The sequence below is a fragment of the Stylophora pistillata genome, chromosome 2 (assembly GCF_964205215.1).
Source record: "Stylophora pistillata chromosome 2, jaStyPist1.2, whole genome shotgun sequence".
Classification (NCBI taxonomy): Eukaryota; Metazoa; Cnidaria; class Anthozoa; order Scleractinia; family Pocilloporidae; genus Stylophora; species Stylophora pistillata.
The window spans coordinates 30729315-30751758 of NC_142520.1; the positions used below are offsets into that span (position 1 = coordinate 30729315).

Here is a 22444-nt window from a genome sequence, read left to right on the forward strand (position 1 = left end):
GCCAACGAGTACCACAACAACAACTTTCGCTAGGCATCACGGGATGCCTACAAACACAACCTTTTCACACTTCCGGTACAATACACTACAGTGACTAGCGAATATCGCTCGAAGCTAGCTACACAAACCACTGTTCATTTCTATTTCCCCTGCGTCAAAGTGCAAGAACTAAATTCGCCTTCTATTAGCAAGTAGTTCAGTTGCGAGGAGTCATTGTAGCGAAACCATTTCGGAGCCGAACGGAGTTTAGGAGTTCTCTACCCCGGAGTCAAGATCCGATTTTTTACCGCCTGTGCTGTAGAAAGACTGCCACCTGAAGTGAATAAAGAGTTTTGATGCGGCTACTTGTCTAAAGTTCAACACTGTGGTTATACTGGCGAGCTCCGGTGCACAACACCACGTGTCTGCGGCATCGAGAACGCGACAAAGACTACCAAGGTTTGGTATGAAATAAAAGGGTACCTCGCGGTACATATTTAATCGATCATTCGAGATGGCTATCCGTAATCTGTGTCAGTCGCTTACACTTTTCATTTACACACCTGAATAGTTAAAGAAATCTAAAGCAAGAAACTAGTTCGCGGTTTAGAAAGAGGTAAATTTGAAATGGGCGGCTTAAAACATTTTGCTTTTGCGGTAACACAGCGGGTTAGGGAAAAGCTTAAGAACATTCCAAATTTGTGTTGGCTTATAACAAGGGAAATCACCTTCAACTTCTTTGACACGCATAAACACCCTTAGACTTTAAGGTTTTACTGTCATTGTTGCTGATCACGAAGAAGTGGTGGCTCTTTTTTTCACTTAACCTTTTGAATGAGAATGTACCAGATACAGACAATTTGTCGGTCTTGGACAAGTCCTATGATAAAAATTGACACTGCATAAAGTTTTTTTTCCTTGACAGTTGACAGCGGGAGCATTGATTGACTCTTCGTTCTTGTCCAGTAAAAAAACAAAGAAATAAAAGAGCTTTTAACACTGCAACATTATTGTATGAAAATACTTTAGAAAGGTACCTCGCGGTACATGTTTAATCAATCACCTGAGATGGCTATCCGTAGTCAAACACAAAAATTAGCCTTCGACCTCTTCCACAACCAGAAACACCCAAAGACTCAAAACCATTGACAGCCTAAGCATTGACTCTTGCTCCTTGCTGAAGAAACGCTGAAGAGAAACAAACCCTAAACTTTGAAAAAGTATCCTATGAAATCAGCTTTAGAACCTCGTGGTACATGTTTAATAAATCATCTGATATGGCTAGCCCTAATCTGCCCCAATCACTTACATCCCATATTTAGACTCCTGAGTAGTAAAACAAATTTGAAGCAAGTCAATTCAAGCAAACTGAATATAGATATTTTAAAAACTCAGCCTGGTTTCTCTGGGTATTTTACTTGCATCTGGCCTCGGTTGTTCGAAGGTCGGATAACACTATCCACTAGATAAATCTCTATCTATTGGATAGCGCAGTACGTTTTGGTAACACTTGTCCGCTGGATAACGAGTTATCCGTTGGATAGCGTTAGCCGCTCTTTGAACAACTGGGCCCAAAACGATATCAAGAACGTTGCCGCTGACTTTTTTTCTCCCTTATGCTCGAACGTGAAAAAAAATTACTTTGTTACCGACTGATATGCTTACTGACTGGTTGACTGACTGGTTGACTGACTGACTGGTTGACTGACCTCCTGACTCAATGCCTGACTGACTGGCTAACTAATTGGTTGACTGACTTTACATTTTACATTTACATGTAAAATTTTACTTGCTGACTGACTCGTTACTGACTGTGTGACGAATCCGCGCTACAAAGGTGGGCGCCCTCTAGCACAGACAAAACACCAAGCACAAACGAACCCGAGAAGACACGCCACAACACAACTAAACGTAGGCCTACAAATATTTATTATCCTAGTTAAAACAATAAAGCAACCAACAATAACGACAACACAATGAACTGAATTATTTATCTTAATTAATTTACAGAAATATGATAATTTAAACTACAGTACACTAAAACTATTTACAAGAGTCATTGCTATTAAGATAAAAAAAGGTAGGTTTTTTTTAGTTCAGTTCCATTCACCTTCGCGTCCTGTGCTTGACATGTTCTTAACAACCCCGTTACACCAACAAACGACACATAATCAAAACTCACGATTCACAAACCAATCTTCGCATTTAACAACCCAGACTCGCGTTTAACAAACCAAACTCAACTCGCGTTTAACGCAGCTAAACGTAGTAGTTTAACGTAACTTGGTCCTCGCCCATATTTTTCCTTCGCTCCTCTTGTCTTCACTGGCTTTCCCTTTGACGGAAGATAACCTTATCCTTTTCCTTCTTCTGCGTGTTTTTTTTTTCAGTCAGCCTCTCGGCACACGTACGCCCCCAGCAAATGAATTCTTTGTCGTGTGAAAGGACGAATTTTTCCTGAATGACTCTCAGTCAGTAAAACATTCCCCGATCCGAACGAGTCTCTGTAACTTTCCAACCATCGCCGCCGGTAACCCTCTCTCAAAAAAAAAAACCAACACAGGCCGTAACCACCCGAATCCTTAAATACATGTGGACGCAAGGTGCCAGAAAAGAATGAAGAAAACTATTTGATATATACAAAAAAGGTTAATTACACAACAGCTTACACAAGTGAAGAATACAACTTGCGTAACAGACACAAATATCACGCACTACATTGATCCTAAGAGAAGAAAATAATTATTTACATATCCCTAGATAAATTCCTTAGCGCTTTCATGACAGACTGGCTGATTGACTATTTGACTGACTGAATAATGACTGGCTGGCTGACTGACTGGTTGACTGACTGGTTGATTGACAGGTTGACTCACTCGTTGACTGACTTGCTGACTGACTGACTAAATGGCTGACTACTTCTCTGATTGACTTATGACTGACTGGCTGACTGATTTTTTCAATGACAAACATCATGACTAATCGCCACCTGGCTGACTGACTGTTTCATTGCCTGGTTGATTAACTGTTTGACTGACTGACTTAACGGTGACTAACTAGTTGACTGACTACTTTATGGACTTTTTGACTAACTAACCGACTGACTGACTGACTGACCGGTTAACTCACTGCTAGACTAGCCTGCTGACTGACTGAATAATTAACTGACTTGCCAACTAACTGTCCGATTGACTGACTGACCGGTTTACCGACTAGTTGATTGACAAAGGGGCCAATTCACTGTAGAAGTGTTTGAATTTCCTCAAATCAAATTGGGTCCAAGTAGAATCCGTCTTAAATCACTGAGTTGCCCCAAATCGCCCAACCGCCTCAAATGAACCACTCGGTTGCCATAACTCAACTGCCTTAATTAACGGAATCCGCTCCAGTGACCCAACCAGCTTAACTGAACTAGCTAGTTCAAATGACTGAGTGGCTCACTGACTGGTTAACTAACTGATTATTTTGCTGATTGATTGGCTGATCAACTATCTGACTGACGCACTTACCAGTCACCCAGCAAGTCGGTCCAACAGTCACTCAACCAGTCGTCATCCAATCAGTCGACCAGTCAGTCTCCACACCAGTCAACCACTAGGTCCGTCCGTCAGTAAGCGGGTCAGTCAGTCACTCAACCACTCATTAGGCCAGTCAGTCAATAAGTTACTTAGTCAGCCCGTCAGTCAGTCAATGAAGCAGTCAGTCAGCTAGTCAGTGAACCAGTCAGTCAGAAAAACATTCAGTCAGAAAAACAGTCAGTCAACCACTTAGTCAACATGTCAGTCAGCCAGTCAGTCACCAGTAGTCGGTGAGTCACGAGTCATACAACTAGTCAGTCAGCAGGTCACTCAGTCACTCAACCAGTCAGCCAGTCAGTTAGCCAGTCAGTCAAGCAGTCAGTCACCCAATCAGTCGACCAGTCAGTCAACATACCAGTCAACGAGCCAGTCAGCAGGTCAGTCAGTCAGTCAACCAGTCAGTAAGCCAGTCAGTCTACCAATCAGTAAGTCAGTCAATTAACCAGCTAGTCACTATATCACTCAGCCACTTAGTGAACCAGTCAGTCTGAAGAAAAGTCAGTCAACCACTTAGTCAACATGTCAGCTAGCCAGTCAGGCACCAGTAGTCGTTGAGTCACCGTTGGAAAACTAGGAATGCCGGTATTCGGAACCGGAATACTTGGAATATCCGAATAAAATACAAAATAAAGTAAAGATTAAAATTAAAAGGAAAAAAATTAAAAACAGTTCTCTATATAAAAGGAAACTTTTCTATCCACCAGTCAGTCGAAGAAGAAGTCAGTCAACTACTTACTCGTCATGTCAGTCAGCGAGTCAGTCACCAATAGTCTATGAGTCATCAGTCAGTTACTCAGTCAACCAGTCAGATAGCCAGTCAGTCAATCCGTCAGTCAGTCGACAGGTCAGTCAGTGGGTCAACCAGTCAGCAGCCAGTCAGTTAGCCAGTCAGTCAACCAGTAGGTAAAACAATCTATCGACCAGTCAGTCACCACACCAGTCAACCAGTCAGTCACCGCACCAGTCAACCGGTCAGTCACCCCACCTGTCAACCAGTCAGTCAACCAGTCAATCAGCAGGTCAATCAATCAGTCAGTCAGCCAGTCAATTAGCAAGTCAGTCAGCTATTCAGCAAAATCAACCCGTCAGTCAGCAAAACAGTCAGGCAACCACTTAGTCACCATGTCAGACAGTCGGCAAGTCATCACTAAATCGGTGAGTCACAAGTCAGTTAGGAAGTCACCCACTCAGTTACCCGGTCTATTAGCCAGACAGTTAATCAGTCAGTGAACAGGTCAGTCAGTAAGTTAATAGTCGGTCAGCCAGTCAGTCAATCAGTCAGTCACCCGCTCGGACCAACACTTAGGGTCTTAAAGTAATTGAGAAGAATTTGCTACCTTTCTATGACATCAAGAAATGGTTAGATATTCTAGTCTTCTCGGATAGGGACGAATAAATGGAGATCATGTCTCTTGCAGGGTTGGGGTAGGAGACGTTAATTTCCCACACACGAGATTACTGTGTGATGGATGTCCTCCCCTGGGGTGGGATGGGTGGGTTAATAGAGGGCCACAGGATGATCAGCTTAACTACTGTCACGTGCTACCCTCTTGAAATAAAGTCTCTCTCTTAACAGTTAGCCCGTCAGTCAACCATTGCATAACTTGCACCTATTGCAAAAAGATATACATCGGCGAAACAGGCAGAAGACCAGGTGACCGATTCCGAGAACACCTTCGAGACGTGGAAAAGAATGACAAGGACACATCGAAACCAGTCGCTAGACACTTTAATTTACCTAATCATTATAAGCAACATATGGCAATCTGCGGTCTTTCCTTAGGTAGCACGGAAAGCCGTAAAACTCTTGAACAAAAGCTCATCTTTCAAACCGGCAGTCTAAATCCCACAGGGGTCAGCGAACGCTTTTCATTCCACTTCATTCCACTTCATTCATGAAGCAGTTCATTTCATTCATGCTTCATGCTGCGGTATTCAACAAAGCGTGGTTTTGAACGTGGAATTTTGTTTTTGCGTACAACAAACACCAAGTCGTGGTCGCTCAAACCGAGGTGCAAATTGCCTGAAGCTACAAAGCGCTCATTGTTACTTGTCAGATTGACATCGAGAAGGCTCTTTGTTTTGTCAGTAACGCGTGTCGGTTTCGTGATTTTATTAGCAAGGCAGAATCGATCACAAAAGTCGACCAGGTTTCTGTTTGCAGTCCGGCCCTCAGCAATACTGACATACATATCTTGATTAAAATCACCGAGTAATAACAGCTCCTTCCAGGTGTTATACATTGTTTCTGCAGCGGAGGATAGTGAGGTAGTAAATTCCAGCTCATTGCATTTGCCTGGTGATCTATAACACGCACAAACAAGGAAACGACTGTTGTTATTGTCCTTGACATCCAAGCAGATTGATTCCACTCCCTCAGGCTCTAACTTCGCTCTCCTGTACACTGACAAATCAGCTGTTATGTAGGCAATAAGACCACCTCCACCTTTTTTGCGATCTCTGCGAACAATCCGAAAACCTGGTTGGGCTAGGAGGAAAGTGGAAGTAGTAGCATCGATTTTAGTCTCAGCGATAAATAAAATTGTGATGAAATTTTGTGGGCCGAGGCCAGGAACGTGTTCGATAATTGAGTCAGTTTGCTAGACATAACGTCTCGTAGTCACGTTCGACGCACGTGCGTCGAACGTGACTACGAGACGTTATGTCTAGCAAACTGACTCGATAAATAAAATGTCAAGCATGTTCCTTCTGAGCATCTCTTTCGTTTCATCTATTTTGTTTATCAGGCTGTTGATATTTAAATAAGCAAAATTAAGATCGAACTTATAGTATTCCCTTATGTTGGCCTGGTACCAAGCGAGAGAATCTAACCCATCTTCGCTAACTTCGCTAAATGTAGACGAGTTGCAAGCTTCATCATCGAGAGGATCGAGTATAATTGGCGAAGCAGAGAGAACACTTGTATCCATAAGGTCTTCCGGAGCCAGTTGCAGAAGAGAACAGAGAGAACACACCCAGTCCAGATCCGGATGGTCTAAGTAATATTGGAAGCCGGTTCTAGACAATTGGAGACACTTCGCATGAGACCTGTACAAGCATTGTGAACACAAGATGGCGTCTTCATTACTGCGTACCGCTTTACCACACTCTTTGCACGGGACTTTCGGAACCGTAGACCTACGTGCAGGCCCGGGGTTGCAATGAATGTCTCCGCAGAGCGTCAGTAGACTTATTTGATAGCTACTTGAGCCATTGACAGACTAAGGTAATGTTACATGTAGGTAGGAATTTCCACGATGCTTTCGATGTCGAGCATAGTTGACGATGCCTAAATTAACGGCCGAATAGCATCGAAGTAGTTGATTCCAGCCATAAATCTTCCCTCTACTGGCGCTTTGGTAGTTAACGGACAGGTGATGGTAAATATCACTGCTTGAGCATTGGTATGTCCATGCAGAGAGGCAAAGGAATATCAGCCATAGAAAAGCGTGACTGTCTGCCATCTTTGTACCGTAGTGAAAACCAAGCATAATCTATAAATGCCTAGGGGCTAGCCGTTGGGCCTAGGCATTTAGTCTGACAACCAGTCATTCAGCCAGTCACGAACCAGTCAGTAGCCAGTTGGTAAGTCAGTGAACCAATCAATGGCCCAGTCAGGCAAGCAGTCACTCAGCCAGTCAGGTACCAGTGAGTCAGTCGACCTGTCAGTCAGCCAGCTAGTCAACTGTCAGTCAGCCAGTCAGTCACCCGTCCGTCAGCAAGTCAGTTAACCAGTCAGATGGCCAGTCAGGTACCAGTATAGTACCCGATGGACCGATGAGAGATTCTTCGGCTCAACCTCAGCCTAGTACCACGAAGAAGAAACCAGAAGACACAAAAGCTGTGGAGATTAAAACAATAGAAATCCCAGAACCTGGAGAAACTGTGGACAGCAGTGAAGGTAATTTCATCTTGGATACGATTTTGCGTAATGTTCTCAACGATGCAAACGTCACGTATCCCTGCCCCATTCACAATACTCCGATGGAAGAGTTAAAAGCTAAAGATCCTACATCTTCAGCCGTGTATTTGCGATGTGTGGAACCTAACTGTCCCGTATTTACAAATCTAAATGATTATAGCGTGTATTTTTACGAGTGTAGAAAACAGGGGCATAAGTGGTAGACTCTAGATAGGATTCATACTATGAAATGCGAATGCGGTGTAGCCCCTTCGCTAAACCTGTCAAAATCGGAGCACAATTTTCACAAAATGTATTTGAGATGTAGAGAAAATGTGTGCGGTCTGTTTGCATTTTGGAGATTTCATCCTAGAAAGAAAACCATTGAAATTTTAATGGATTGTAAAGAAAATGTAGGCTGGCAAGGCTTGTAAGGCAATTTGTTACATTTTTGTCAGATGAAAGAGATGAAGAAGAGGAGACACATAACCGAACTTTTGTATGGGTAGCGCAATTGAACGGACCTAAGTGTAAAAGCCTTTCCATTAAAATCGACCGTTAGAAAGGGGTTTTTAAACCCTTTGTTTTCTTATATTTGTAGCATTCCTTTCCAAGGAGGAGATTTTTGAAATAGCACGTCTGTATGGGATAGTGAAATTTAAGTTATTAGCGGAAAGACTTGGAGTGACCGCTAAAGCATTAGAATGTATCCAGTCAGATTTAGAAATGATGGAATACTATGCTGACAAATAAAAATAATGTGTGTGATGACTCGGTTGTCATTTTGTGTGTCGCCAGCATACGAGATGTGGACGTACTGTCATTATCGTTGCGTGGATTATTTATGCCAAAAAATCGAGCGTATGGTCGAATTTCCCCAAGACAAAGTACATTTTGCGTGGACACCCGAAGGAAACGAATTGGAATTGTTTCGTTAGATCGTTCGCCCCGATTCTTATGATGTGTCGCAACGCATTTTCCATCTGATGTGTTTCATGAGAACGTATCGTGGTAGATATAGCTATAAGATATATCGCCAAATGTACGAAAGGTATTTGAGGTCCCCTTGGATACTCTACTCTTGTATAAAATTGTGGTGTCGCTTAGGACTGTTACGATTGTTTGAAAAGATAGGATGGCTAAAAAAAGAATCCTGCCCGACTACGAAACCCCAGGTCTCGTAGGAAGTTTGGGAGATGTAGCCGCATATGCGCGAGCAGCTAAAATACCCGTCAAACAAGCCCGGAAATTATTAGAAAAAAAACTCTCGTATACTTTACACAAACTCGTACGTCGACGTGGAATTAGTGCACCTGTAGTGGTGTTTAATATAGACGAACAATGGGTGGCCGATCTGATTGACGTGCAAACGTTAAAATCGCAAAACCGCGGGTACCGATATATTTTGGTGGTGGTGGATGTCTTATCGAAAAGGGCATGGGTCGAGCCGATCAAGAAAAAGACCGGAAAAACCGTGACGGAAGCGTTTAAGAAAATTGTGTCGCGAGCCGGTCAAATACCTTTTAGAATACAAACAGACCAAGGTAAAGAATTTTTCAATTCCACCATTCAAGCGTGGTGTCGTAAAAACGAGAATCATCATTTCGTCACGCGAGGAGATTCGAAAGCCAGTATTGCCGAGCGATTTATTCGCACCTTCAAATCAAAATTGTATCGTTATTTTACGGCCAAAAATACTTTTAAATACGTGGATGTGATACAAGATTTGGTCACGCAATATAGTTACACACCTCACAGGAGTATTGGCATGACTCCGTCGGATGTCACGGAAGACAATGTGTCAAAATTGTGGTCGTGTCTGTACGGGCCGCATACACGGTCGAAAGCTGTGTTTAAAAAGGAAGACAAAGTGCGTTTGCAAAAGAAATTTCGTCCGTTTAAAAATGGATATTTACCCGGATGGACGGAGGAAGTGTTTGAAGTGTATAAAGTAGTGCCCGGTAGAGTGACCACCTATAAAGTGCAAGAACTAGATGGAACGCCACTCAAAGGGCATTTTTACGCACGAGATTTACAAAAAGTTCACGTGAATGAACAGACTTATTTTCGCGTGGAAAAAGTATTAAAGCGCGCCAAAGATCGGTTGTACGTCATATGGAAACGATACCCGAGCAAATGCAATAGTTGGATAATGAAAAAAGATTTGAAATAGAGAATGCGAGGAGGAAGTTTGAGAAGATTTCAAGTCTACGTACCCAGCAAACATCGCGGTCCTGTGCTTACAAACAAACAAGGAGGTGGGTCGGTGTGGCGATGCCAACAAGATTGGGTGAGTCCGCCGTTTTTTGGCGACTACCAATCCATTCCTCAGCGAGGTAAAGGTTGGAAGACAGACATGGCCAAAACACTACTTAAAGAAAGGGGTCGTGGGCTAAAAAGAACATTGAGTGAACGTTCGTTAGGCGAAATACCGCGCGGTATTAAACGAGGCGTCAAGAAAGTCGTCAAGTGAGAAGTATCGAGACGAGTTCATAAAGGATTAGACGATATTTTTGGGTGAAAAAAAAAATGGTTGGCGTAAGTCATGTGCGTAAGGGGGACCCGTTCATTGGTGTGGGGTCATCGTTTCCTGCAGATCCCGTGATGACCGTGTTAAGAAAATACCGCGTGACCAAGAAAAGGCGTCCCACACAAAAAGGAAAAGGTTGGAAGACAGACATGGCTAAAACGAGGATTCCGTAAAGCATTACGCACTAAATCACTTCGCGAAGTTCTAAGAGTTATTAAAAGAGGTGCAAAGAAAGCCGTGAAAAAAGAAGTGTCTAGACGCATTCAGAATCGCCTGAATACTATTTTCGATTAATAACATGAGGTTGCATAGGACAAGAGTGCAACCGGGCGATGCGAACATAGGAGTGGGAACTACTACGATACAACAACACTATAAGGTGGCTAGAAAAAGAAAAAGAAGGAGGGCCGTACAAAAAGGAGGTTATGTAGCGCTATATAAACGGGGCCGATGGAGTAAATCGCAGAGAAAGAGAAGAACGAGCTGAGTGTAGAAACATGTCGATGGTTCAAGGGGCAAGTGTAAATCCGGCACTTAATGTGTTTACCATACCTCCTACAGATTTGTCGGCGGTCAAATACAGATACGTCAAAGTATCACCTCAGACATCGAGTTTGACTCCTATAGAGGTATACGTAGAAAGACATCGGAATGCATCGATTTGAGTCGAGGTTTTATAGAAATCGATGCTGGATTTAAAACGGATGTGGACGGAAATTGGACTTTGCGAGCAAATAATGTGAAAGAGATGTTATGTCCGATCAATAATTTGGCGCACTCGTTGTTTAAAGAGATTAACGTAAAATGCAACGGTGTACTGTTAACGGAAAATGTCGACATGTATCATTACAAAGCCTACATTCAGACATTGCTGAATTACGATCGAATCGATGGAGATACCATTCTAAGACCGCAGGGGTGGCGTAACGGAAGCTGTGTATAGTGGATGGCAAGCTCCCCTATACACTGTAACTACAGTAATCGTAACCTCACAACAGCACGATGATAAAGACGTATTTATTCGGTACGAATGATGTTGACGATATGTGGATTGAAAATTGAAACAATAAATGAATACGAAATTACAACAATTGACTAATAAAAGTGACAAGAAAGAAATACACTGAACGAACTGAACAAACTTGAAATGACAATACTTACATTGTTACGATTTCTACGAAACTGCTGGACGAATATAAACTGCCAAAAGGCGAAAATAGATGAACTGGAGTAACTGCTCAAAGCGAACTACTGTATGACTAACGGAAGACTAAACTCTGAACTTGAAAAAACTAATTTATATATGCGAAAACGACTGACTAACTTAAAGTGCAATTAGCGCCTATATTACGAAAGAAACTAATTAACGAAGATACGTTACATAGAAACAACAGAAGCTAACTAACGAGCGATAACCGGCGAAAAAAAATACTAACGAACGACGAGAAACAGCGACAACACAAAAGGACACCCTAATGATTGATTGAATGAGAAAAACGAAAAAAAAAAACATTCCGCACGCTAAGACCCTACACGCCGGCCCCTAAGTGCTGAGTCTGCAAAGCACTTACACATCTACTAATTTGAGTCTAAGCGAAAAACTCTTAACATACATGTTATTTATAAGAAAAACCTTATAACTTTCTCATCAATGTCTCTGGAATTGTAGTAACACGGAAAATTCTAAAACAGTGCTTTCATCATTGGACAATCTCTTATTCCTTTCTCTTTACCAATAACACAAGCTTGTCTACGGGACGCTCGAGAATGGAAGACTTGACGTTGACCTTCACTTTGCGGACGAATCCTTGTTTATCCGGAAAGACCTCCTGAACTCTTCCGAGTGGCCTGGAATTCCGACTGGTGTTCTCAGCAGAAACTAAAACAACGTCTCCAACTTCGAGGTTTCTGCCTGGATATAGCCACTTCTGTCGACTCTGTAGCAACGGGAGGTACTCTTTAGACCATCTCTTCCAGAATATATCGGACAGATATTGGATTTGACGCCATCTCCGCTGAGAGAACAGATCTTCCTTTTGGAAAACGCCTTGGGGCATGGGGGAATCAGATTTGAGCAAAAGCAGATGACTCGGCGTGAGAGGCTCTAGGTCTCTGGGGTCGTTGGAGACCACAGTGATAGGGCGGCTGTTTAAAATACTCTCCACCTCACACATAAGGGTGCTAAGACCTTCATCGCCTGTTGTTTGCTCCTGGAGAAGGGCGCGAAGGATTCTTCTAACTGAGCGAATGCTTCGCTCCCAAATGCCTCAGTGGTGTGAGCCGCACGGGGGATTGAAATTCCATTTGACGTTTCTTTGTAACATCTCATCTGAAATCTTGTCCTGGTTCCAGGCCTGGATCGACTCACTTAGCTCACGCTCTCCGCTTGTAAAGTTTGACCCGTTGTCCGAGCGTATCTCTTTAACCTGGCCTTTTCTTGGGATGAATCCTCTAAGTGCGAGCAGGAATGAGTCGGTGTCGAGGCTATGGGCCACTTCAATACGAACCGCGCGAACTGTTAGGCATGTAAAGATAACACCAAATCTTTTAACGAGGCTTCTGGAACGGCGCACTTGAAAGGGGCCAAAACAGTCCACTCCAACTGTCGTGAATGGTGGCTTGTCGGGAACCAAGCGATCGTTCGGCAGATCAGCCATTTTCAGCTGGCAAAAGGGTGCTTCGTGCCGGCGACAGCTATAGCAACTCGTCAGGACTCTTCCCACCATGGAATTTCCTTGGATAATCCAGTATTTCTGGCGTATCATACTCAACACATGTCTTCCTAAATGACCTGAAAGCTTGTGAAAATAGTCGATGGTAAGGCTTGAGACGTGGTTCTTTTTGGCCAGGATTAATTGATGCATTGCGTTATACGAGATGCGAGCACGAGCCAATCTTCCGCCCACGCGCAACAAACCGTCCTCCAAGATCGGGTCCAGTTTGAAAAGGCAACTGCTACGTTTGACGCGTTTGCTACCGCTGAATTTATTGAGCTCATTAAACTCCTCTGGGAAGGCTTCTTGCTGGACATTTTTCAGAGTTGCTTTCTCGGCATTTTCCATTTCTTCAAGAGTAATTGGTGAATGTTTCTCTTGTAAGGTCTTCGGCTAAGCGCTCCCTTTTCTACTCTTAGCCGCCATCAGGAGATTGTTTCGATAGCGCAAGATCCAAGCAAACGACTTCTTCAAGGGATACCAGCAAGAGAACCTCTGGAAATAATCTGATAAAATTGGCAAGACCACCACTGCTGCTGCTGCTGACAACTTCTCGTTGAACTCCACCACTGGATTAGGTTTAACTTCCGGGTCTTCGTCCTGAATAGCAATTGAAGCACCAAGCTCTTTTATCCAGTGATGCATAGGATTCCATAGGAACTCTGGCCCCAATAGCCACTTCTCGCAGTTCAACAAAGAATCAGCTGATATTCCTCTCGAAGTGTGGTCACCAGGGTTCATGGTTCCCTCCACATGATACCATTGGTCGGGGGTTTGAGCCATCTCGTATTACCGCAATGCGATTAGCAACAAAAGTGTGAAAACGCCTGTTCTCGTTCTTCACGTAGCGAAGTACGGACATACTATCGGTCCAAAAGACAGAAGGGTCGCTAATTGGCATTTCAATCTCTCTTTTAAGCATCTTGTCTTGACGGATGGATAGAATCGCAGCGGATAGCTCCAAACGGGGAATAGAGACGGACTTCAAAGGAGCCAGGCGAGACTTTGCAAACAAGAAAGAACAGTGAACTCTCTCTTCCCCGTTAACCAAACGCAGATAAGAAACTGATCCATACGCAACTTCCGACGCATCGGAGAAATGATGGAGTTGACTGGACAGCACGGGACCAAACTCCTCGGGTAGCACGCAGCGGTTGACGGAAAACAATGAAAGCCTCGCGAAATCGTCCATCCAATTACGCCAACTTGAAGCGTATTCGGGCGGAAGTTCTTCGTCCCATCCTAGTTTGATGCGGCAAAGATTCTGCAGGATTTGTTTAGCGACCAATACAGAAGGTGCAATGAAGCCCAAGGGGTCGAAAACGCTGCTGACTGCGGACAAAATACCTCTGCGTGTTGGGGGCCGCGGTTTAAGGCACATGTCAAAGGTGAAAGTGTCTGATTCCACGTTCCATTTCATACCAAGCGCACGTTGGGCAGGCAATTCATCTTTGTGGAAGACAAGCTTCCTGAACTCTGTACAACGTTCTGACTCGGGAATGGCTTGGAGGACTTCTCGAGTATTGCTGACCCATTTGGTGAGCCCAAAACTGCCTCTTGCAAGCAAAGCTTGCAGATTATTGACATGAGCAATGGCAACGGTCACCGAGGGCAAGGACTTAAGGCAATTATCTACATAAAAGTTTTTCTTAACGGTGTTTACCACTTCGGGGGGAAGTAACTCTTGTTGTCTTCTGCAGTTCGTCGAAGGGCGAAATTTGCGCACGCCGGAAATGATATGGCGCCGAACAGATGAACCAGCATCTGATATTCTTGCACTTCACGAGCCATGTTTCCGTTGTCCCACCAAAGGAAGCGCAGAAACGAGGTGTCGCGGTCGGGAACACGGACCTGATAGAGCATTGCTTCTATGTCCGCCATAACTGCAACTCTATCTTCGCGAAACCTTGTCAGCACCCCAACAAGTGAATTTGTCAAGTCGGGTCCCTTGTCTAACATGCCATTCAGTGATAACCCCATGAACTTTGCTAAACAATCGAAAACTACTCTAATCTCCCCGGGCTTGTGGGGATGGTAGACCCCATGGTGAGGTATATACCACGCGTCGCCCTCCTTAGGATTCATCTGAATCGTGGGAACTTTACGTGCATAACCCTTGGCAGCAACCAATTTCTTTATGAATATCTTGTAGTCGCCACACAATCTGTGATCCTTTTTCAACTTTTTCTTCAACCAACCGATCCGCGCCAAAGCTTGTGACTTGTTGTTGAGGACCAATACCACGTTATTTGTGAAAGGCAAAGGGATTTCGTAATGCCCATCCTTTAGCTGTATCTTCTTAACTTTCTGCATGAAACGGCGTTCTTCTTGCGACATCTCTTTCGTATCATCAGCAAAGGAGTCGGCAAAATCGCGATTGTAAAAGTTTTCTATCATGCGCTGAAGCTGGTGGTCAACTTTGACAAAGGAACTTACAACCTGGGATCTATGGCGACGATGTACTAAAGGACCGTTCACTGCCCAACCAATGCGCGTTCTTGATGCATAGGGGCCACCGTTTTCACTGTGCCTTATCTTCACCGGATCGAGCGCCTCCGGAACGTCACTGCCAATTAGGAGTCCGATCTCAGCATCACGGTGGAGTGTAAAAACACCATCTAGATGAGGCCACTGATCCGCATCCTCCTGGGTTGGAATATCTTCCTCAGCAACCGGAATCTAGGGTCTCGTGTAAAGCGCGGGAAGATTGACAAAATTGTTCTCATTTAGATCGGACACCACCAGGTCTCGGATGAGGTAACTTTCAATCGGACTGTACTTTTTCACCAAGGTGGACAAGGAAATCGTCACTTTTGATTTTTAAACCCCAAATTTTCTCATTAACGATTCTGTACAGAGGGTGGCACTACTTCCACTGTCGAGAAAGGCGTGCGTGATGATTATCTGATCGTTAGCCGTCGAACGGACTTCAACGGGGATAACGGCCATAGCTGTCCTACGAGGGGCTTCTTCATTACTGCTCTTAAGCTTGGGACACTTGTCTGTATGGGTCATGGCATTCAAGACAGGAGTGTCAGTATTGCCTTCAGTTCCGACGCCAATATTTACTGTGATTTTCTCACGATTAGTCGACGTTGGGATGCTTTCGAATGCAGTTAGGGATTTTACAGGTTTTCCTTTCATTGCAAACTCTTGCGACATGCTTATCAGACAAACAGCCAAAGCAGAGCCTCTTTGCAGAGAGAAACTTGATACGCTCTTGATAGGGTTACCATCTGAGTACATGCAAGTCTTCTAGGGCGTGGTTCTTCTGGCAAAATGGACACGGACGGGGTTGAACACTATCGCAGGTAGGGTAGCTGCTAGTAGACTGTTCTGAATTCGCGTCTTTATTGTCCTTAACCTGGGTGACAAAGGTCGACGTCTTCGGCTTAGAAGGTTTGAGGCCAACTGGTAATTGTGACGTTCTGCGTGACCTTTGATCGGAGCTGGGTTGGGCGTTGGCTGAGATGTTCCCGAACACTGGATTAGTAGCAATCCTTGCTTCACGGTCAACAGAGGTAACGAGGTCACTAAACTCTACTGGTCTTGACTCTACCTCCATAATGTCATCTGCACAGCGACGCCACCTCTCTCTCATGCTGAACGGCAGTTTGAATACCAATCTCTGGATGTTCCCTGGCTGGTCAAACTTCGATGAATATTGACTGTTCGCTAGAGCATTTTTACAACTCGAGAGGAAAACAGCAAACTTGCTGTGAGCTGAACCATCTTCTGGTTTTATGGGGGGCCATGCTAGAGCTTTATTTTCGTAGGCTGAGGCGACCCGATACTCGTCTTCATCCACGTCAGGTGGTAGATGATGGCGAGATCTGACCACCTGTGCTCTCCGAATTTGGAATCCCCCAAGGCTCAATCCTTGGACCGATGTTGTTCAATCTCTACGTCGCGGATCTTCAAGATATTCTTCCACCTACAGTCAAAAGTTTCCAATATGCCGACGATACAACATTATACACTAGCTGTTCTACACCGCAGATCACATCTCAAGCGGAAAGCATGAATGCAACCCTGGCAGGCCTTGGCGCCTGGTCAAATGATTCAAACTTGGCTCTAAATTCTAAGAAAACCAAGACCATTCTTATCTCGACTCCACAGATGGCTCATGTTCACTCTCTCGGAAATCTGGAGTTGGGATTAGAAATCTCCGGTAAACCACTGGAACGTATAAATGTTACAAAACTCCTGGGAGTACACATTGACTCAATTCTTGAATGGGAATTTCATACCAATTCTATTCTTAAATCCTGTTATGCGACTCTGAGAACCTTAAGAAAAATAAGGAACTTTACTAATTTTAAACTTCGGAAACATTTGGTAGAAACATTAATTTTGTCTAAAATAAGCTACTGTGACATTGTTTTTTATCCACTACCAAAGTTCCTCTCAGCTAGACTACAAAGGCTCCAGTTCGCTATGGCTAGTTTCATCACTTGTAAATATGTAAACAGTATATCTACCATTTTGGATCTTGGCTGGCTACCTATCCTGGAGCTAAGGGACTACTCACTACTAAAGACTATATTTAAAGCACTGTATTCTGATAACTGGCCCTCCCATTTAAATTTGCAAGTCGTTAAACCCCTTAGACATCTCCGTTCCAGTGTTGCTCCAAGGCTTTATGTTCCATTTGTACAGGGCACCTTTCAGCATTCAGCAGCCATGATTTTTAACGAATTGCCAGCAAATATAAGGAATTGCACAGATTTTACAGAATACTGCAGGCTCTGCAAGGCGATCTTGAAGGCGCGCGCTTTGTCTTCCTTGTAAAAATATAGAAACAACCACCACCACCAACCAATATATTCTGCATCTTTACTTTTATGTATAGTTTTTATTACAATTTAGTTAGTCATTATAAATTAGTTTTAATATTAAATTTTAGTATCGTAGGCCTTCACAGATGAACAGCCACACCTTTTTATGTGGATATACTGTGAATAAACCGTTATTATTATATTATTATTATTATTATTATTATAAGATTCCCATCATCGTCGAGCAAGCCGGTGATCTCTTTAATTCGAACGGTAACGTTGGACGCTAAACCAGACCTTTCGTTGTTCTTTGCTCGTAGTCTCTCCAGGTAAACTCCTTCTAAATCCAGCGCGCTATTCGGTCTTCTCACGCGGGTTGACCTTCGTCGAGAATCTGGCTCAGTGGCGTATCCAAAGGGGGCTGCCATGCCTTGACGGCGACGCGTAAACAATTTTCAACGATACGTAACTGTACTAATCGTAACCTCACAACACCACGATGATAAATACGTATTTATTCGGTACGAATGACGTTGACGTTATGTGGGTTGAAACTTTAAACAATAAATGAATACGAAATTACAACAATTGACTAATAAAAGTGGGTTCTGTCCTGGTGTACCGGTTCACAAGGGAATTACCATTGTTCTTTCTTTGTTTAGGAGTTATCGGTTAGCTATTGTGTATTGTTTGGTCTTTTGTCTTGGCTCTTGTGCACCGGTACACGAGGAGAGAACCTAAAAGTGACAAGAAAGAAATAAACTGAACGAACTGAACAAACTTGAAATGACAATACTTACATTGTTACGATTTCTACGAAACTGCTGGACGAATATAAATTGCCAAAAGGCGAAAATAAGATGAACAGGAGTAACTGCTCAAAGCGAACTACTGTATGACTAACGGAAGACTAAGCTCTGAACTTGAGAAAAACTAATTTATTTATGCGAAAACGACTAGCTAACTTAAAGTGCAATTAGCGCCTATATTACGAAAGAAACTAATTAACGAAGATACGTGACATAGAAACAACAGAAGCTAACTAACCAGCGAAAAATAATACTAACGAACGACGAGAAACGCATTTTGATTTTTCAAAATCTATTTTAGGAGAAAAAAATGCCAAAAGACGCCGCGCAAAAATATTGACGGCTAGTAAAGATCAGATTAACAGTGTGAGCGAGATGGCACTGAGTCTGTTAAGACGAAACATACCCGTGTCACCGGCCATCATAACGCGTTTACGAAAATGTAAAGATGAGATTGTCAATTTGGGAAAGCGGGCGTTAAGTTTAAAAAGGAGACGCGAATTGTTGGCCTCTCAGAAAGGAAGTGGATTTTGGCGAGGCATGAACGACGTGTTGTGGCAGTGTATAAAACGAAACACAAAATGCCCCAGCACCCCGTAGACGAAGTGGACGGAGGTAAATCGATTCACATCGATTTAGAAGAAGAGGTTGGCAGAGAATGTCTTTTGATGCGCTTGTTGCGTTGGATAATAGAAAAGCTGTGTTCGAAATGGAAACGAGACTAATGGTAAACCCGCAAGAATTTCAGGCTCTGATCGATTATTACAAAGGTAAAATCACCGAAAGCCGTCTGTTAGACAAAGCAGCTCGCGTGGCCGCCGAAGCCTAATTGGTTTTGAACGATCCACATACTCCTGCAGGTCTTAAAGATCCCGTGACTAAAACATTGTTGGCTAGAGAACGCAGTTTGACCGAGCAATTACGATCCATACCCGCAGGAAGTGGGTCCGAAGCGTCTGCAAACACCGATCAGGGTAACGTGTTAGATTCCGTTCAAGATCAACTCATAAAAGAATTGATCGGATCGATACGTAGTGGTAAAAAATCAGAAACGGCACCGAGAATAATAAAGAGAAAGAGACAATTACCATCTACCCCAGCATCGGGAACCCCATTGGGCTCCCCTTTGGATACCCCTTTAGGTACCCCATGGGGTACCCCTTTGGGCTCCCATTCGGGTACCCCATTGGAAATGGACGTCACACCAGGTGTAGAAAAGGGACAAAAGATGACCCTATCTCAATCGTTGTGGACGACTCCTATCGGAACGACCCGCCAGTTGGAAAAAACCACTCACTCCTTTATCGGTAACACCTAAAAAGGGAGGACCTGCGAGTCGCGGTGAGTCAGCTACCGAGGGGGCATCCCAGTGGCCTATAAAACCAATTCTCGTAAACGGAAAAGTCCCAGACGTAAGTACCGAAAAAGGAAAACGGAAGTAGAAACTTTAAAAAGTTTTGGAAGTTGGGAATCATTTGACAGACGAGGAGTAGATTTGTACGAAGCTTATGGGGACACGCCACCAAAAACGACCACATCCGCGGCAGCGACGGCAAGCAAAAGTAGGGGAAAAGTTAGGAGAAAGAGGGCCGCCTAGACAGAGACAGATACAGAGACAGAAAGCTGGAAAAGTAGATTTTCAAAACTGGATTTCAAAATTAGGAGTTGAATTTCATTGGCCGGGATATCAGTATTTAGGACCGGGTACTAAAACGGGGCCAATTTACAATTTCGATTTGTATTCGATAGAGATCAACAAACGGTCAAAATCAACACCAACGCCATTCCCCTGAGTACGAGTACATCTGAAATTCTAAAACGATGTCGCTTTTATCTACGAAAGGATTTGTGCATTCTCATGGGATGGGTGCACGTGTATAAAGATCAGAATAATAACGATGTATACCAATGCGGACCTAATTCAATGGTACGAAAACGTGGAGATAGATATACTCAAGATAGAACGGATGCGTCTGTTCGACCTAGAATCAATCAAATCGAATTGGTCAATGGATTGTTTAGATTTTACATGCACGAGGTGAATTGGACTTTTACAAACACCATAGAATCGTGTTACAAAAGTAAAAAAAATTCAAGACTTATTTACGTGCATTCTGACTTAGTCGACCCCAACAATATAGGAGATAAAGGCACTAATTATTTAAAACTCGTCACGTACACTCCAACACTCAAAGGATACGATTATTATGAGCCTTCGCACTAGACTACATTCCCTTGAGAACTCATCGCATCAAAACCATTCATACGGATCTTCGCGAATTTCCTGACGAATTATTTGCAGTTTGAAGAGGGTGGCAGCTGTTTTCTCGTTCTACATTTTCGTCGAATTTTTTATCCTCGCATTTTAAAAGAGGCGTCGACGGACGATTGTCAAGCGTAAACAATGGAAGAATTTCAACTGGTATTACCGAGTCGTGATAAAAGCATTCAATATTTTCCACAAAATAAGAACAACTCGTGGAAAAGTAGACTACCCAAACAGCTACAATTGGAAGGTACTTGGCACGTGGCTCTTTCTGGAATTAGTATACCTGCTGAAAATATTTTTACACAATGGTATACCACTCTTAACAGCGATGATCTATTGTTACGCACCCAGCGAGTGAAATGGAACATGCAACAAAGGCGGGCAGTTTTCATTTCAACGGAGGTGTTTTTGAGCGATTTAATTACCACTCACAGCTCAAGTCTTAAAGAAATTCCAACAGTTTTTGATTTTTTACAAGCTATTTTTAACATAGAATACGATAAATTTCTTGCGAATCTACCGTACGAACGAAGTTTAAACTACGATGAACAGACCCGACACAATACAGAGGAGAATTTGATGTCGTGAATGAAACCGTCACGGTAAATACCGGTGTCATTGATGAGGATATAGCAGCTAATAGGGCACGTGCTATAAACTTTTGGTTACGAGAAGATTTTTGTAGAGCTTTTAATTTTATCGAAGATACTAGATTTACGCCTTACAATTCTTCTACGGATAAAATAAAAAATGGTCCTAACTTAAAATACACAAAACGCGGTGTAAAATTTCTCGGAGATAGGAGTACGTCATTTTATCAGTTTCGGTATTATCAAATGGCCAACCATACCTATACTAAAGATGTAGCGGGACAGGATATGACTAAAGCTGCCGCAGGAATTCTTTTTTATTGCCACGAAGTTAATTTCATTTTCTTAAACACCAAATGACTGTGCTACAAAAACGGAAGCGGCACTAGAATGCTGCAAGTCTATTCCAGTTGAGGGGAACCGGTGCGCATTGGTGATCAAATCACCGATTTGTTAGCCATGATTCCGCATACGCCTAGACTATCCGGTACTAGTTATTACGAGCCTCCTCTCCTTCAATATGTGCCTTTAAGAAATAATACGATTTCTGTCATCGAAATAGAAGTGGGTGAAAGTGCCGAAAATATGTTAGCGCAGTTTACGGATGTGGGGGATACCATTGTCACTCTCACATTCAAACGAGTCAAATAAAACAATATTTATTACATCATGCTTACAGTTTTCTATCCCCTTGGGGTTTTTCATCCTCTGTATTGGCCTTGTGACTACTCGATCTTTTTACAATGCAAAGTCAATATGCCTTTTTTAAAAAAGATATCTTGTTTGCTGAGTTGTTTTTCCGCGAAATTGATTGATGGAGGGCGCAGTTGTTTTATTGTTTTTTCTTTCTAAAATGAAGCGAGACGGTAGAAGGACCCTCGTCGAACTGTGTCAATGAGTTGGTGCTCGTTTCACTTATTTGAATTTCCGTCACACACAGAACGTGTAATTCCGTAATGGGATGTAATGAATCTTTGGTGGTACGTAAAAAAAGCTTCCATGTAATTGAGGATGATACGGTAGTTGTAATAACAAATCGGTTCTTTGTGAACCTATAGTGACTGGATCTCCTATAGAGGAATACGCATAAAGGGTTCTGGATGCCGATGTCCCTCGTTTATAAGCAGACCGTTTTGTATTTATAAACGTCCACACGAGCTCGTGAAGATAAAATTTAATCATCTCTCCATTTTCTTCCATACTCCAATATCTCTTCGCTATTTTCTGGTCTGATCTGGATTCAACCCATACGCTACCGCGTTTTCTAAACGCTAGATCCTCTGCATTTTTAACAGT

General features: G+C 43.1%; 2 protein-coding genes across 2 annotated transcripts; one reads left to right on the forward strand and one right to left on the reverse strand.

The window, feature by feature from the left end:
* Positions 1 to 12255: 12255 nt before the first annotated feature.
* LOC111328047 (uncharacterized) lies at positions 12256 to 13050 on the reverse strand. The gene has a single exon (XM_022932397.2). It carries the CDS (start codon positions 13048 to 13050, stop codon positions 12256 to 12258), a length of 795 nt encoding a protein of 264 aa, XP_022788132.2.
* Positions 13051 to 16549: 3499 nt separating this feature from the next.
* Positions 16550 to 17528, forward strand: LOC148738295 (uncharacterized). Its single transcript, XM_088747067.1, has one exon. The coding sequence runs from the start codon at positions 16591 to 16593 to the stop codon at positions 17491 to 17493; it is 903 nt and encodes a 300-aa protein (XP_088603193.1). The 5' UTR covers positions 16550 to 16590; the 3' UTR covers positions 17494 to 17528.
* The last annotated feature ends 4916 nt before the right edge of the window (positions 17529 to 22444 follow it).

What these genes read in the sequence shown, in the direction of transcription:
- LOC111328047 (XM_022932397.2), bottom strand. Translation starts at nt 13,050, where the DNA reads ATGGAAAATGCCGAGAAAGCAACTCTGAAAAATGTCCAGCAAGAAGCC.
- LOC148738295 (XM_088747067.1), top strand. Translation starts at nt 16,591, where the DNA reads ATGTTGTTCAATCTCTACGTCGCGGATCTTCAAGATATTCTTCCACCT.